This window comes from Ammospiza caudacuta, chromosome 1, assembly GCF_027887145.1.
Source record: "Ammospiza caudacuta isolate bAmmCau1 chromosome 1, bAmmCau1.pri, whole genome shotgun sequence".
Lineage (NCBI taxonomy): Eukaryota > Metazoa > Chordata > Aves > Passeriformes > Passerellidae > Ammospiza > Ammospiza caudacuta.
Window position 1 is genome coordinate 66128940 of NC_080593.1, and position 16055 is coordinate 66144994.

The 16055-nt window shown below is 42.1% G+C and overlaps 1 protein-coding gene across 1 annotated transcript; it reads left to right on the forward strand.

Moving 5' to 3' along the window:
• The first annotated feature begins 5013 nt into the window (after positions 1-5013).
• Positions 5014-15799, forward strand: RBM24 (RNA binding motif protein 24). The gene is made up of 4 exons (XM_058801272.1): positions 5014-5415; positions 5941-6064; positions 7172-7226; positions 13683-15799. Exons 1-4 carry the CDS (start codon positions 5248-5250, stop codon positions 14011-14013), a joined length of 678 nt encoding a protein of 225 aa, XP_058657255.1. The 5' UTR covers positions 5014-5247; the 3' UTR covers positions 14014-15799.
• The last annotated feature ends 256 nt before the right edge of the window (positions 15800-16055 follow it).

The window sequence follows — 16055 nt, forward strand, 5'->3', positions numbered from 1 at the left end:
TTCAACCTCTGGCTTCACTCATCATTCACCCCTGCTTCCCCTGACATACTTATTATTTTCCTACAGATAGGCAATGTGTCTTAAATCTACAGTTCCTCAAGCTTTGAACTTTGTTTGCTGGATCACTGAAATTCTGTGTCACCTCTTCCATTGCCCTTTAAAGGGAAAAATATTCCCATCAGAAACTACACCTGGTGGTTGACATTTGGTGATTTAATTGGGAATAAGGACGTTTTCATAGTTGAAGTTCATGTGGTTTAGAGCTCTGATACTGTAACAAAAGGGACTTTGGAATATGGCAATATTAATAGGTATCGGGGAAAAAAGAATCCTATGATGAAATCTGTTATAATAGGGACACTATCAGGAAAGAGGTGGTGGAAGCTTCCCCAGTTAGGAAACTTTTAGCAGAAATTCACAATTCAAGAACTTATCCTAGATAAAGATTGTAGATCAGCAAGAAGAGTGAGAAGATGATGAGACTTCCAAGTTTCCCTCACTGTGATCTGTTGGAACATGATTGTACAACCTACTTTATGCTTACCTAGACAAAGTCAAACTACCACCCATGTAGCACACACTGAGCAGAGCAGAGGTTAGACATTCTGCTCTCCTCTGTAATGGGACGTGGTTGGTGGAAGTGCACAGATTAGCAGACAAAGCTGTGCCTAATGTTATTAGTCGAATGCTTTCACAGAGCTATAGCATTATGGAACTTCAGCAGAAATGTCTCACTGACCAAACTGATGGTCTTGCTAGGTTAACAGAGAAAGGATTACTTTTATTTTCAGCCCTGCATAACAAATCATGGTGGTTTATGCCCCAGGCATTCTAATAATAGTGTTAGCAAATAAAGTGTGCATGTAAGTATATGTATATGAGGTATATGTATATAGAAATTCCAGCTGCATTTAATTGATGGTGCAGTGAATGTTCTGAAGACCACTATTATTTACTGAAATAAAGCACTAGCAAGAATGACTGGTGTGCAATATAATCACAGGTCTTTGTTGCTTCCAGAAACCTAATGAATGAACACACAACATCCATTGGTTTCCAACATGACAGGCATATGGTGTTCATAAATAAATAAAAAGCATGATATTACAGTTACGCTGATACCACTGAGTGGCAACATTTGGTAAACTGGAAAGCTGATTATTCTGTCCTACCTCGACAGCAAAAACACAAAATCTCTGAGTAAAACCAATTAATTGTGACTGATAGCTTTTGGGGTTTCCTCCCATTAAGCTGTGTTACTAGGTTCCAAATGAAACACTAGATCACTTTCTCATTTATAGCTTCAGATATATATTTTAAAACCATTAAAATTACATAGAACGTAATTGGCAGCTACAATACCCTTCAGCAACAATACCCCCATACCTAGGAGGGATTCCCAGTGATATATCAGACTGCAGCAGGAGCTGGGTGCCTAATCTACTTTGATTTAAAAGTGAGATCCTGAAAAGGCCAAAATAGCTGCCTGCAGGAACAATCCTGCTCTTTTACAGTGATCTGCTGTTTGTGGTAATTACCAAAACATGGGTAACCCTGATTCAATTTCCAAATTTCCTTGCGTTTAGGAACCTCAGTTTCACATCTCTCCCAGGAATGCTCTACCTAGACACTCCTCTTCCACATGTTCTCACTTCTTTCCCAAACTGGCACACTTTCACCAGTGGCATCATTCCTGCAAGATTTGCAGCATATAGAAATACATTTCTTTCTGCTACACTTGCATTCCGAAGCCACAACCAGATCCCTAGCAATATCAGCTGATCCATCTCAAAACACCAAAATACACCAAAATACATATTATCTTAAGCAACTGGGGACATGACACTGGTGAAGTTGTTCACAGACTTCCCTTCAGCACAATAAATGTTGTACAGTCCATGCCTTTAAATCTTAAAATCCATTAGTCTGACTGTAAACTTAGCCAGACATCCAGCATGGCCAGGTAAACACTATCCCGTCAACTCAAGCTAACTTCAGGCTAATCCTCATCTGAATTCATGCAGATTCATCAGTTTTCTGTGGGACCTACAGGTTCTGTAGATAATCCTCACTCTTCAGGCTTTGGAGAAACTTAGCCCTACCACAAAGACACAAGCCCCAGTCAGTCCAGAACATTTTCACAATGTGTGAAACAGCTCCCTTCCTAGGCTGTTCATGGTAACCTCCTTTGGGCTAACACTAGCCCAAAATCTGGAGTTAACATATGGTATAGGAGAGAAGCATGCAATATATTCCTGATCACTAAAGTGTTCAAATGGTCTTTAATTAATTTCCATATGATAGAGGTCGCCTTTCTCTTTGGGTAAACCTAAAGTAATGATTAAGACTGAGATATGGTTGGAAAAGATTTTTATTTTTGAGGGCTGCTGAAGGAGTAGATAGCCGGGTGCTAATAGAATCGTATCAGCCACAGTTAGGTCATAAGATCATGCATCCAAGAGCTGGAGGCCTGTTTTTCACAGGTTATGCCATGCAAAAATAAAGGCTTGTATTCACAGTGGACTGAATGGACTAGAGGAGGTTGCAAATGATGAAGTATCACTTCTCTGGGGTTTAGGTAAGGATTCCTAGGAATCTTAAGGCTGGAAAATCATACCCTAGATTCTGTCAGGACCACAAAAGCAGAAAAAGGTCTGATGCTAGAAGGGATGCAAGGTAAAACTGAGTTTTGAGGAATTATACTCCAATAGTAGGGGTTGTTTTCCTGTTATGATGTTAGTAATACAGTTCAGTTATAGGAATGAATGGGCTAGAGAACTGTATTTATTCCTGACTTTTACTGGAATTGCCATCTTAAATTGAGGATGCTAATATAGTAATAGGACTGTTGTAGCATAGCTTAGAGGATATATTTTGATCTGTTAATGGCCAGCTTCACTTCTGGTTTTACAGAAGAGGATGTGTTAGCCTGTCAGAGTAGGTCAAAAACTGTACTGCAGATATTTTGAATTAGCAGTACAAACAAGGGCTGCATGATGAACCCTACCTACATGCAAGAAGTTTGTCTTTTGTTGAGACATAGGCATGGAAAATTAGGGTTTTTTTCTGAAAAAAAAATCCAGGATTTTTTCTGAGTCCTCAAAGACCTGCTGTTGCTGCTAGACCAAAAAGCTGTATTTTGGGTTTGGGTCTGTCAATGTCATCCGTCTTCCCCTGGGCTGAAAAAGCTGAACTCCTAAATACATCTGCAAGTATTTCTGGGACAGCCAAATGTTGCTTTTCTGGCCTTAATACGGGAGTTTGTGCAATGACTGGAAAGCCAGGCAAATTCACCCTTTGTGCAGACACCACAAGACACTCAGGAGTGCTGGGCACAGCAAGGGAAAGGAACCGTGATGGGATGAACTGCATTTGGTTTGAGATGAACATTTTAAAAGTTCATCTTCCTGGTCCACAGGGGTCTGAGAAGGTAAATGCACTACTAAGTGGGCTGGGTGTTGCAGGGCTCCATTGAGCACTGACACCCTTAGCTGGGCTACTATTTAAGTTCAGGTCACTGGGCTAGAGTTTAAAGTTACTATTAGCCCTCGGAACAGAAGTGGCTGGAGTGTCAGGTTTAACACAATGTTCCAGACCAACAGGAGAGTCAAGCTGGAAGACATCTGGGGACAGAGTTAGCTGACCTAACCAAATTCCGGTGAACGTTAAGGGCTTGTCATAATTTCAGTTGAAAAGCAACATTTATGTCTCATCCTGCAGGTGCTGCTAGATTTCACTTGAGTTAGCCTTAACATGTTAAACCAAATTTAACCTGGAGAGTCTGAAGGGTCAACTAGGGTTTAGTGACAGCATGGCTTAGGACTGGTATAGGTATAGGCCATTAGAACTAGGAAAACTACTGATGACAAAATCAAATGGAGAGCTAAGGTTAGGTATGGGCAAACAGGACCTGAGTTTGGTGCTAAGTGCTCTCATTACGGTTAATGTTTGGTACCAGAGGGGCTGAAGAACTTAGTGAAAGTCTGTCCTCCAAATGATGCACTGCTCATTTTTCTAAGCATGAGAGTCTTCATAGGGAAAAGCCTAGCAGACAGAAGAAGAAAGTGAAAGAGGAAAGAGGCACACAGTACTTATCAAGACTTTGGGACTGCAAGAGAATCGTTTAGAAGTCTATACACATATGCACATCTGTTTTCCCCAATCTTTAACCTTCGTCCCATCCTTCCGGTCTCCCTGCGAGTCTCCCTTCCCCCCAACTCCCACAGTCCTCTGTCTCTTCATGTCACACAGACATTCCTTTCTTTATGTTTCTCTTCATCCTTCCCAGTCCCAGCATTGGGCAGAGGCAGCAAAAGAAGAGAAAAACAAGGGAAACAGCTTTACCATTTTTTTTCATCTTGTGACCAAACGAACAGCAAGAATCACAACCACCAGCACCACCACAATAAAAATGGACGTGTTGCAGCACCGTAGCCTTGCTAGCCGGGAGAGAGCAGTAAGTGAAGGCTGCAGAGGTTTGACCACAAGCCCTCGGGGAGGGATCGAAGCATTTGGGGACCGCCAGCAGCCAGTGAGCCGGCTGTGCCCGCGGGCTCTCTGGCCGGCCGGGCACCGCTGACCCCACCGGAGCCTGTCTCCCGGCACTTGCTGTTTGCAGCAAACCTGCCTCGAAGGGCACCGGGCGTCCCCGAGGGGCACCCCTGAGGCCGCCCCTTTGCCTGGCGGCCCCGAGGCCCGGCTGCCGCGGCACGGGGGGCATCCAGCTGTTGCCAACAGCTGTGTGTCAGCCCCGGCCGCGCCGCGGCCGAGCGCGGGGTCCGCCCCGCCGGCGTCCCCGCCCCTGCGAGGAGGAGGAGGAGGAGGAACCGAGAGTGACCGACCCGGTGGCTTTTAGGGGGGAGGCCACTCAGTTGTTAGAGCCCAGGCCCTGCACTCCTCTTCCAGCTGCTGTTTCTGCTCGTTTCCAGCACTACGGCCGCCAGGCTGGCTGCTGCCCGGCCTCCCCTCCTCCTTTTGCCGGTACCTACCTCAAAACCGCCCGAGGCTGCGAGGCTCCGCTCTTGAAGGAGGAGGAAGCTGGGTCTGCAAAGGCAGAAGGGAATTGCATTGTAGCTGCGTGGCGGGGGGAAAACGGGGGGCGGGGGAAGAGAGGAGAGAGAAAAAAAATTAAAAGGAAAAAAGGAGCGGGGCTGACTCTGGAAGCGGGTCTCGCCGCCCAGGACCCGCACGCCCCGGCCGCCACGCGTGGGTGCAGATCACGGCGCGGCGCGCAGGGCCGGGCTGAAGATGCACACGACGCAGAAGGACACCACTTACACCAAGATCTTCGTCGGGGGCTTGCCCTACCACACCACCGACTCCAGCCTGCGCAAGTACTTCGAGGTCTTCGGGGACATCGAGGAGGCGGTGGTCATCACCGACCGGCAGACGGGCAAGTCCCGGGGATACGGCTTTGTAAGTGCCGGGGCGCGGGGCAGGGCGGTGGGCGGCTGCGGGGGGGCATCGCGGGGAAACTTCCGCGGGGGCCGCTCTGAGAGCTCGGGTGCCGGGAGGGGCTACCGAGCGTCCGGCTTTTTGCTTTTCTCTCTTTTTTTTTTTTTTTTTTCCCTTTTTATTTTTCTCTCTCCCTGCTGGGGAGTTTGGATAGAGGCGGAGGGGGTGGGGTGGGGAATTACTGAATAAGGAGATTGAGGGGGGGAATTACCCAATTCCTCGCACACCGCCGGCGCGCCTGTTGCTCGCTGATACGGCCGCTGCGGGGTTTATCTGCCGGCGGCCGAGCTCGGCCCGCGCCCTCCGCCCTGCGCCCGCCGCGGCTGCCGGCGCCCCGCTCCGCTCGGCGGGCGGGCCGGGGCCGGGGTCGGGGTCCGGCCGGGGGCCCCTCGGCGCCGCCCGCGGGTACGGCCGGGTCGCTGCTGTGGGCGGGAGGCTTCTCCTTCCCCGCGGAAAGGGATCTAATGCGCGGCATCGCCCGTTAAGGTCACCATGGCTGACAGAGCTGCTGCTGAAAGGGCTTGTAAGGACCCCAACCCCATCATCGATGGCAGGAAAGCCAACGTGAACCTGGCGTACCTGGGTGCCAAGCCGCGGATAATGCAGCCAGGTGAGGAAGCAGCCCTGAATGGCTTTTCTCTCCGTACCTCAGGTTTCTGAAGAGAGTAAAACTTCAAAAAAAGGTAGTGCTGCCCTCCACCTTCCTGAAGTACGCACATAGTTGGGCGTGCTTTGGTTTTGATGTTTAAATGCAGCATGTAGTAATTTTCTGGCTATTTTGCACATGTGCCTTATTTAAAAAACAAAAGCGATCAAAGATAAAATATCTGGAGTTCCCCAGGAAGACTTCCACAGCTCAAACACTTCATTGGTTATTCCTGCTGCTGGAAATGTGGTGGCGCTGACCATTTACAGTATCGTTGCAGGGTAAGATTGGCCTAGGAGTGAATCGCTTCCAATGTGTGCGGTCTTATTAATACAAACAATATCCTAATACAAACTTCTCAAGCAGATGGGAGCTATTATGCAGATTTTAAAATGAAGGTCTTAGGCTTCTCCTAAGACCACATCTGAGACAATCTGATGTCCTAGCCACTTCCCAGACTACTGCTTTGCAGCAAGAGTGAGAGGAGCATGGAGTGTGTGCACATTTGTGCTCTAAAGGAGGTCATTCTGAATTCCCCTGTGTTTAGCCTGATGAACACTTGTGCGAGTAATTAAGTGCCCGCCAAGGAAAGACAGGGTTTACGCTAGGGTGTCTGGAGAACAGAAATGAAGTTGGGATTTGACCCCCTGTGCTAAGTCCTGATGAGTAGAGGTGACTTAAATCTTTAAGTCTGTAGAAATTACACAAATACACCAATGAATGAAAAGTACCACACAGTCATTCAGATGTTAAAGTTAGGGATCCAAATGGAGCACCATGTAAAATGTGAACAAAAACTCTGTACTTGTTTAGAAAAAGTCATTTTCCTAAACATCTCTATGAAAGCGTGTGCTTTACTGGTTTAAGTTCTCTGTGTGTCTGTGTGTATGGACTCATATATTTTGCTTTCTAATTTGTGGTTCTACAGCCTTTTAGCTGTTGTTACTGCAGGCTGTTAGTAAAGGCTCTTACTCTGCGGTTATGTGTGTGTGTGTGTGTGTGTATACATATAGCATAAATAAGTGGCCAAAAAACCCCCATACAGAGAATGCGATGTGTTTTTGTTGGTAGGTTTTGCCTTTGGTGTCCAGCAGCTTCATCCCGCTCTCATACAGAGGCCTTTCGGGTAAGTCTCAATGGGACCTCAAACAGGGGAGGAAAAAAAAAATCTTTTTTAAAAAAAAAAGGAAAGAAAAAGTATGATTGTTGAAGGCCTCTTGCAATAGCATCCTTAAAGCTGGCCAGCAATGCTGAAGCTCTCAGATTTATAAATGTATACTCATATACTCAAAAAAATGCGCTCACCTTGTCGGTCATGTTCTAAATGCCGCAGCTGAGTCAAGTTGTGTGGGACGTGGCCCTTCCGACTAAGCACTCCAGTCCCACATGACCCTATGATAAAACAAGGAGGTATGACTTGATGCAAGATTGCTGTGCCCCATTTCTCTTTTTTCAGCTTGACTCAATGTTATTTATCTCTTTCTAATCTGACAGGGATCGTTTACAGTTAAGATAACTGATCAGAAGGATATGATGATAAGAGGTGGAATAGTTCTGTTTGGAATTAAACTCTGTAACCAGTAGACTCAAACACAAACAAGCTAAAATGGTGATTAACGATGCATGTATGTTTTTTCATATAGTCAATAGACCTCCGTGTGCTTTTTTTTTATTTATTACAGTAATGAAGTGGTGTTGATAGCTAAACTGTGTGCTTTTATTTAATTGAAAGAGCTGTAGTGAAAGTTTTTTGGGGGGGATCTTTTTTAATTTTGGTTTTGTTGTTGAGGAGTGACTTTGCCATGGGGAGCAAAGGGCCTTTTTTTCCTTGCTTTCAAGCTGTAGCCTGTGACTTTTTTAACCATATTTTGTAGTGAGTGCTAAATTGTGTGACTTCTTGATTTTTAAGTAAATCAACATATTGCTTGCATGTTCATAATTTTTGGGAGGTTTGTTCTTGGGAAGGGTGTGGATCTCCTTATTAACGATGTGCGTCCATTTGGGCTTTCTAATTTGAGGGGATTTTTTCTTCAATCTGTCTTTAATATGTAGTGCATTTCTCCTGAATTTGAGTATAAACTATTCCTAAGTGGATCTAACTCTTGCTTTTTATAGGCATATCATTAGGAGTTGAAGTCTGCTTTAAGCTTTCCATAGTGCCACTTCGCTAATGCACAGTGACTGAGAAACTCATTGTGAATTAGTGCCTTTTGCTAATTAATGCATAAGCTAACAATTAAGTAGGGAAAATGTATCATAGATGTATTTTGTTTATTTGGTTAGAATGGCTTTAGAATATAATACTTACCTGTTATTAAGCCACAACAGCTTCTCAGTAATTTGATTTGTCAGAATGGAAGGAAAAAACAGTTCCTATCTTGAAAACCACAGGAAAAAGTTTTTCCTAGAAACTTCATTTTAAAAGAGCATGTTGATTTTTCCAAGAGTGGGGAGGCTGTAAAAACTATCTTTTTTTTTTTTTTACCTTGTTATGATTATCCTCTACTGTTATTTTGCTTGCTTCTTTGAAGTGTGAGATGACAGTGTGTATGCAGTGATCAGTTTATGATGCCTGCACTAAGGTAGGCAGGAGGCAGAACACCTCCTCTCCAGAGCTGTTAAAACACTTGTTGAAAAGGGAACTACTGAATTGTGCAGGGATCAGCTGTGGAGAGACTGAGTATTTGCTGAGCACAACAGAAAGGGAGGATCTGTGGCAGTCCCTTGCTTAAAGGACTCTGCAAATGTAGGTGTCTTTCTTACTTTCCTTACCCAAAGCCAACAATAGATGACATAAACCATATTTAAGTCAGGTAAATCCTTCCAGCAAGCTGAATAAGGTTAGATTTCTAATGCATTCACATAAATCCGAAAGAATGTTTGTCACAGAGTCATGTATATATGAAATTGGTAATTTTTCATTCATCCTTGGCTGTTGCATTTCTTTTACTATGTAAACAATAGAGATTACCAATCCTTCTTCCTCCTCAAAATTTCCAATGACCTGTACCTTTATCTAAAGTACGTAGTTCAGATTAAGGAGAACAGCATTCATTAGGATGAATGAACATGTTCCTTCACTTCATTGAAAGTAAGAGGGAATGTTTCAGCACTTATTTGAATCTCTTTCTGTTGAAGAGTTCACTTTTGCTGTGTAGTTTGCATTGAAATACATGGTCACCCTAAAGCCTTTTTTCTTCCTGTGCAGTTGCACTTTGGAAGTACACTTCCCTAATACGCTGTGTGAAACAGGCTGTAGTGGTGATTCAGTGCCAATACTCAGCTAATCCATACACAAAAGCTTCAGATCTTTTGTGGTTGAGTTTTGTGTTTTTTCCCTAACAGTGCAAATTAGTGAGGTGCTGCCATATTTTGGTACGGTCAGCTGTGTTTTAGAATCACAAAATCATAGAATAGCCTGGGTTGGAAGGGACCTTACAGATCATGTTGTTCCAACCCCTGCCATGGACAAGGACACCTTTCCCTAGACCATGTTGCTCAGAGCTCCATCCAGCCTTGCCTTGAACACTCTCAGAGATGGGGCATCCACAACATAAGGTTTCACATCTATCAAATAATAAACTTAAAATAATTTGATTATGTAACATTACTTTTACTGAGAAGATGCAGAAGTTCAATATTCTGACTTAAGTACAACACAGTTATGGTGGAGGGAGACAGAAACTAGATTAGCTTCAACGCATGATGCATTTAAAATGCAGGGAATTTTTTTTATTCAGTGCTGCAGAATAACATTTCTTCCTGCTCTTTACATTCAGCATCTATCTTACTGTTGATGTGTTTCATAGAAAGCTGTTTGATCACAGAATTGGTTATTTATACAGCTTTATTTTCGGGATTGTTTATTAAAATACTATCTCTGAATTCAACAGGAATTTATGGAGGGGGAAGATGACTTTGTTTCCCAAGATAGCTTTTCTTATTTTGCTGATCTAATTTTTACTTTAATATTGGTGGTAAAATTCAAGGTTATTCATAGGTATTGCTGAAGGACATAGCTGGTGTGGAGATTTTTTTATTTTCTGTCTAAAACCTGTACTTATATCAAATGAAAACATACCCACTGTTTTCAGTAAGACCAGAGTTAAATCCAAAATGCTTAAGCCCATTATCAAACAGTTGGCTGATATGACATGCTTGGTATCTTCCAAGATTTAGGCAAATCTGCCTTTCTTAAGAGAGAAGGAAAAGCCCCCTCTTGAGTTTTTGATCAAAAGATCTGTATAATACTAGACTACAGACAGCCTGAAAAGAGGGAATGAAGCTGGAACAGTCAGAAGTTAGCCTGCTGTTACGTCCTCTTAGTGGTTATCAGATAAAAGGAAACATAGTAAGGGTCTTGTATGTTTAATGTTTATGCAACCTATTTCTCTTTAAAGGAGAGCTGTTCATTGGTGAAAATCTGCTCTCTAACTATGCTTACAAAAGCAAACAATGCCATGCAAGAGCCAAAGCAAAACATTTTTTTTTAAGTTGAATATCTAGTTTTTTTGCGAATGTAATGCTGAGAGTTCTTTAACTAAGATGCACTACTCCTGCTGAATTTCTATATGCCACAGCTCTCTGCATTAATCTCAAAAGTCTCTTTCCTTTGAAATTATCATTCACTTTATTGTTGCCTATAGGATTATTCTTGAGGTCTTTAGTTAAACATAAATCTTCTGTTATAACAACAAAGAAAGTCTTAAGGCACATGGCAGGGATGTAGGTCATTGAGTTTTGAGTATCTCAAAGCTACAGTTATTGCTGAAGTTAAATACGGCTTCTATTTTCCTTTATTGCAAAAGCATAAAACAGTAAATACACATTCCAAAATAAAAACTACTGCCAGGAAAGAGAGCTTAAATCCTGTCAATTTCTCACACTATCACTCTGAAAAGTAAAGCAGCAGCTTTTATTTAAAATTAAGGATACTAAGGATTTCTAGTGTAACTGGGAATTGCTTTTTCAGCTTTTGACCTGGCAGAGCATGAAAAGCAGTTGGGTTCTGAATGGCTGAGATCTTCGTGTCCTGGCCTCCGCAGTAGGTAGAAATTTACTTTGGCCATATAAAGCCATTTTACTTGACTGAAAACAGTTGTAGCATGACAGATGATCAAAAATAGCCCCACTGCAGCTTATGCTGTCAATCATCATGTGTTAAATGGCATGGTGGAGAGGAGCCTGCACAGGGTTTATGTTTATTGTAGGGTAAGATGTGGCAAACAGATAATGTTTCATAACTTCACCACCTGTTAGTTTCTTGGCTTAAATAAACCAAGTCACAAGAGCTTAAGTAGAAGCACATATATCTTTCTGTCTTTTTCAAGGATATGGCTGAGTATCCAAGTGTCTTCAGAAAATCTTAGTAAAATCAGTTCAAGGCAACACAAGCAGCCTGAAAAGCTTTCTTATTGTCTCTTCTGTTAGAATTACTCTCTTCCATAAGTGCCGAATGTAAAGATTGCTTTGATGTGATGTTAAATGGACTCTTCGTGATGCAAAAGAGGCTCTCTGTGACTTCAGATTTGTTTTTATACTTCTTTCCCTAAATGCTTAAGAAATATGGTGTAATGTTTATTAGAATTATACTTGGTTGATGACCAATACAAAATGCTTGCTTATGCTCATCCATATGGAGAGCTCAGGTAATGATGTGTATTTAAATGCACAGAGCCAGCTTAAGTATGCTTCAAATGCACTTCTGGCTAATCACTTCATAAATTAGGTGAGTGTTAAAAACCCAACTTATGGTTTCGTTTTATGTTTTCTTTCCCTTCCCAATCCCTCCCTATTTGTCACTCTTTTTTTTCCCCCTTCCCACAATAGGAAATGAATTTCATTTACTTGTTGGGTTTTTATGATTGTGGTGTTCACGTCTTAAACATGGCAACTGAACATTTCTCTCTGCTAATACTCTTATTCAAGTGACTGAGCTCTTTTTTTCTGACAAAGAAAACTAAGCTGTTTTAAAGTCTATTATCACTTATTTTAAACTACGTTTTGCTATGATTCCAGTTGACAGTGTCCCCTCTGATTGCAAATGTTTCCTTGTTGACCACTTAAGTACATCTTAAAGCTGTTTTAAAAATGAAACAAAAAATCCCCCAACAAACCTTTCCATGAAATCTTGAATTTGGAGAATAGAAGACACTTTTTACTACTACAGTTTTCATCTGTGCCTAAAGTGTGTTCAAAGGTTGGTGCAGTCTTTAGAGGTGTCTGTAAAGGTAAAGAAAGTTCAGTATGAAATAGCAGTGAATCTGTACAGGAAGTTTTTCATGCATTTATAGATATTCACTGGCTGGGAAGGAGTTGCATATATGAAGGACTTCTCTTTGGCAATCCAGATGCAAGACAGGGTTATGAATGTAAAAGTATTTTTTTTAATCATATTATAATATAAAATCCAAACATGAGATTAACATGTATGTACACTTGTGTGCTAAGACAAAGATATGATCAGTTTTTAAAAATAAAGGGCTAAGTAAACAAGCCAAGAAAGCAAATTATGTGACTTGGACAAGATGGGAAAGTGTTTACTCATCTATTCAGAATGGTTCTTTCTTAAACTGTAAATTTGTGGGTTTTTTGCTTTTGTTAAGCACCAGATCTATTTAGACTTAATCTTATGCCCACCTCCCAAAAAACTCTATGCTGTATGTCTTGCATAGAAATAAACAAGCTGGCACAAAACAGGACATCAGTGACCTGATAATCAAACAGGTTTGACTCTTGTGTCCTTATGAACTTTTATAAAAGTGTGATGCACATGTACTTAGGAGTCACTGTTATGGATTTTAATAGCATCTATGTAGCTTCCCCTCAATGGCCTCTTGTGACGGAGTGAGCTGCACTATCGTTCGTTTGGAAAGTGTGATTCTTGCTGTGTTTACCACACTTGTGAACTCTATTTAAACTCCTTTGTCGCCTGTGTTGGTTTTTTTCTTATTTTTAATAAGGGTGACTGAGGTTGCAGAGAAATTAATGTGTGCTGAGTCTGCATAGCAACTTAAGTAGGGTTGCCACAATACACTCTTAACACGCCTCCCTGGGAAGACTTGACATAAAGTCAGAGTTCAATAATTTTGTTGCCTTATTGGCTGTTGTCGAACTCATTATAGTGATGCTGTCAAACTGCTCAGTTACTAATAATAAAAGTATTACAGGAAGTAATTTTACTAAGAGTCAAATAGTTAAGAGAGAAGAGGGGTAATAAAAACGACTTACAGGTGATTTGAAAAACAAGTACTGCAATTTTCCAGATGGAATAATCAAGCTTAGTCCTTCAGAATTGTCTTAAAACAGACATCACTAATGCTGGTGCTTTGAATGGCCTTAAAGATAATATCCTTAAGGAACACCGAACACCCCAGCTTAACTCAGCTACAACGCTGTGCTTTGGAGCTATGCATCTCTTCGGGCCAGTGAACTGATAATTGGTCCATCGAGTCAAGTTATTGTGGCAACCCTATGCACATAACAACAACTAAATTGAGTTTGTTTTAGTTCGGAGTATGAATATGGCACTTAGGCGCTGACTCGCGTACCGACTCTAACTCCCTCTCCCATCTTTCAACAGGATACCCGCTCACTATGTCTATCCACAGGCTTTTGTGCAGCCCGGAGTGGTAATTCCCCACGTGCAGCCCGCGGCGGCCGCTGCCTCCACCACGCCCTACATCGACTACACCGGCGCGGCGTACGCGCAGTACTCGGCGGCGGCGGCCGCCTATGAGCAGTACCCGTACGCCGCCTCCCCGGCCGCTGCCGCCGGCTACGTGGCGGCCGGGGGCTACGGCTACGCCGTGCAGCAGCCCCTGACCGCAGCAGCGCCCGGCACGGCCGCGGCGGCCGCGGCGGCGTTCGGCCAGTACCAGCCCCAACAGCTGCAGGCAGACCGCATGCAATAGCGGACGGAGTCCCGAAGGAAGCTCGCCAGCTCTCTCTTCCTCTTCTCGGCCTTCCAGTAGAAGTAGTTAACAGTGACAATTCGTAGTAACTAAGGAGCTTTAAAGAAAGCGATGCTATTGCGAAACTAAAGATTTTTATTCCGCTGTCTTCATACAGTATGCATCCAAATCTTGTTGTTAGCGGGGAAGGGTAGTGCGGCATGTCTAATTTCAAGTATCGAGCCAGAAGAAAATGGGGGGAAAAATACTGTACTGTCATGAAAGAGTGGCAGGAGTAGCAATGGGACTTCATCTTTTGAAACAAACAAAAGAGAACCAAAAAAAAGCAAAGATGTACTTTCTACAGTATCAGGGAAGCAAAACTGCCTTTTAGAAGTAAGAAAATGGTATCTGAAAAGTTTGAACCAGGGAAAAAACTTGAGTCAGCAATATGTAACCTTTAACCATTTAAGAGGAAATGAGCTTAAAGCACTGATTGTCCTTTCTAGCTTTCAGAAGTTGTCTTTGTGAGACAGGACCTTGTCACTGTCTCACTGACGGGCACCGAACAACCCAAGGAAGATGGACGGCTGGTAAGATGGTGGACAGGCACCAAAGCTATTTTCTTCTCTGTCCTCTGGATGAGTGGAACTATGGAGCAAGTGATGTGGAAGTAAGGGGTGCAACAGCTGTAGAGACAATCAATAACACAGACAGTTCTGGACAGAACACATCACTCGTGCTCATGTGATGAGCTTGTCACATCCTAATCCCTCACCCCATCCCGTTTCACTTTTGGGAAACTTTAACTGCTGGTGTCAGCTATTCTGATTCTAAAATAGGATCAGCCCTTTACTACAACAGCCTTCTCTTTCTATTTATTGCATCTATTCGTAACTTGTGAATAAAGGCAGGAAGAAGCCTAATTAATTAAAACCTTTTAAGAACTGTTTTAAGGGAATTTTCTTTTCTGAAACCATTTGTACAATTTTAATATCTATTTCAGGATTATATTTAAAGTATTTATTAGCAAACATACAGTACACAAGGCAACTTTTTGTTACCAAGACTGCAGTTCCTGAAGGGTTAATGGTATGTGATTTATACTGTGCCTTAATTGTTATGCTATTTAAAAAGAAATATTTATTTTGAAAGTTTTACTATGCTGCGCTCTAAAGAAAGCGACTTTAGATGTGACACTGTAAAATTATGTATTCATCTCATGGTATAAATTATTTAGTAGGCTTAGATGTAGCATATTAAATATTAACCTAATTAACTAAGGATGTTGACTTGGATTTATTTAAATTCAGTATGTGCACTGTATGAGGGTACTCTTAAATTAACACTTTTTTAGGTTTTTACATAAAATATTGCTAGTTCATTCTTTTTCCCTCTACTAGTTATTCATGTAGACCTCTCAAATACATTAGTGCCGTTTTCTCACTCATCTGTATGTAGACTGACTATTTTTCCCTTTGCTAGAAAATGCTGCTTTACATTGTCCTGTGAAACTACAATACTTGCAATTTTTATTCTTGACCGAAATGGAATTTAATATTTTACACTGTATTGGATTTTTTTATACTTGAACAATTTCATACAAGGGAAGACAGGATAGCATTTTTATGGACTTTATCCAATGTCACTGGATTTATTTGAAGTATTCTGAATACTAGCCAGTGTTACAATGTAGATGTGACTCTCCTGTGCATATTATTTATTCAGTATGTATATTGCTTTACAACATTTCAGATCTCTTAATCTATTCACTCGTATTAAAACAATAAAAGAAAATGTTGTCTCATCCTGTCTAGTGTTGTTCTTGCCCAAATTGTCTTAGATCTTGTTTTGTTAAAACTAGAGGGGAAATCTTTTATATAGTTGTCCTGGTCTGTGGGGTGAATAGCAGCATGTACACTGACTTCAAATACACAGAATGATGGGAACTGCATTACATGGAGGAGATTCTGTTGAGGAGATGGAGAAGATCCATTCCGAGGTTTGTCATAAAGTAATTCAGAATGGAAGGGACTTTGGAAGGTCTGAGGTCCTTTATGTCT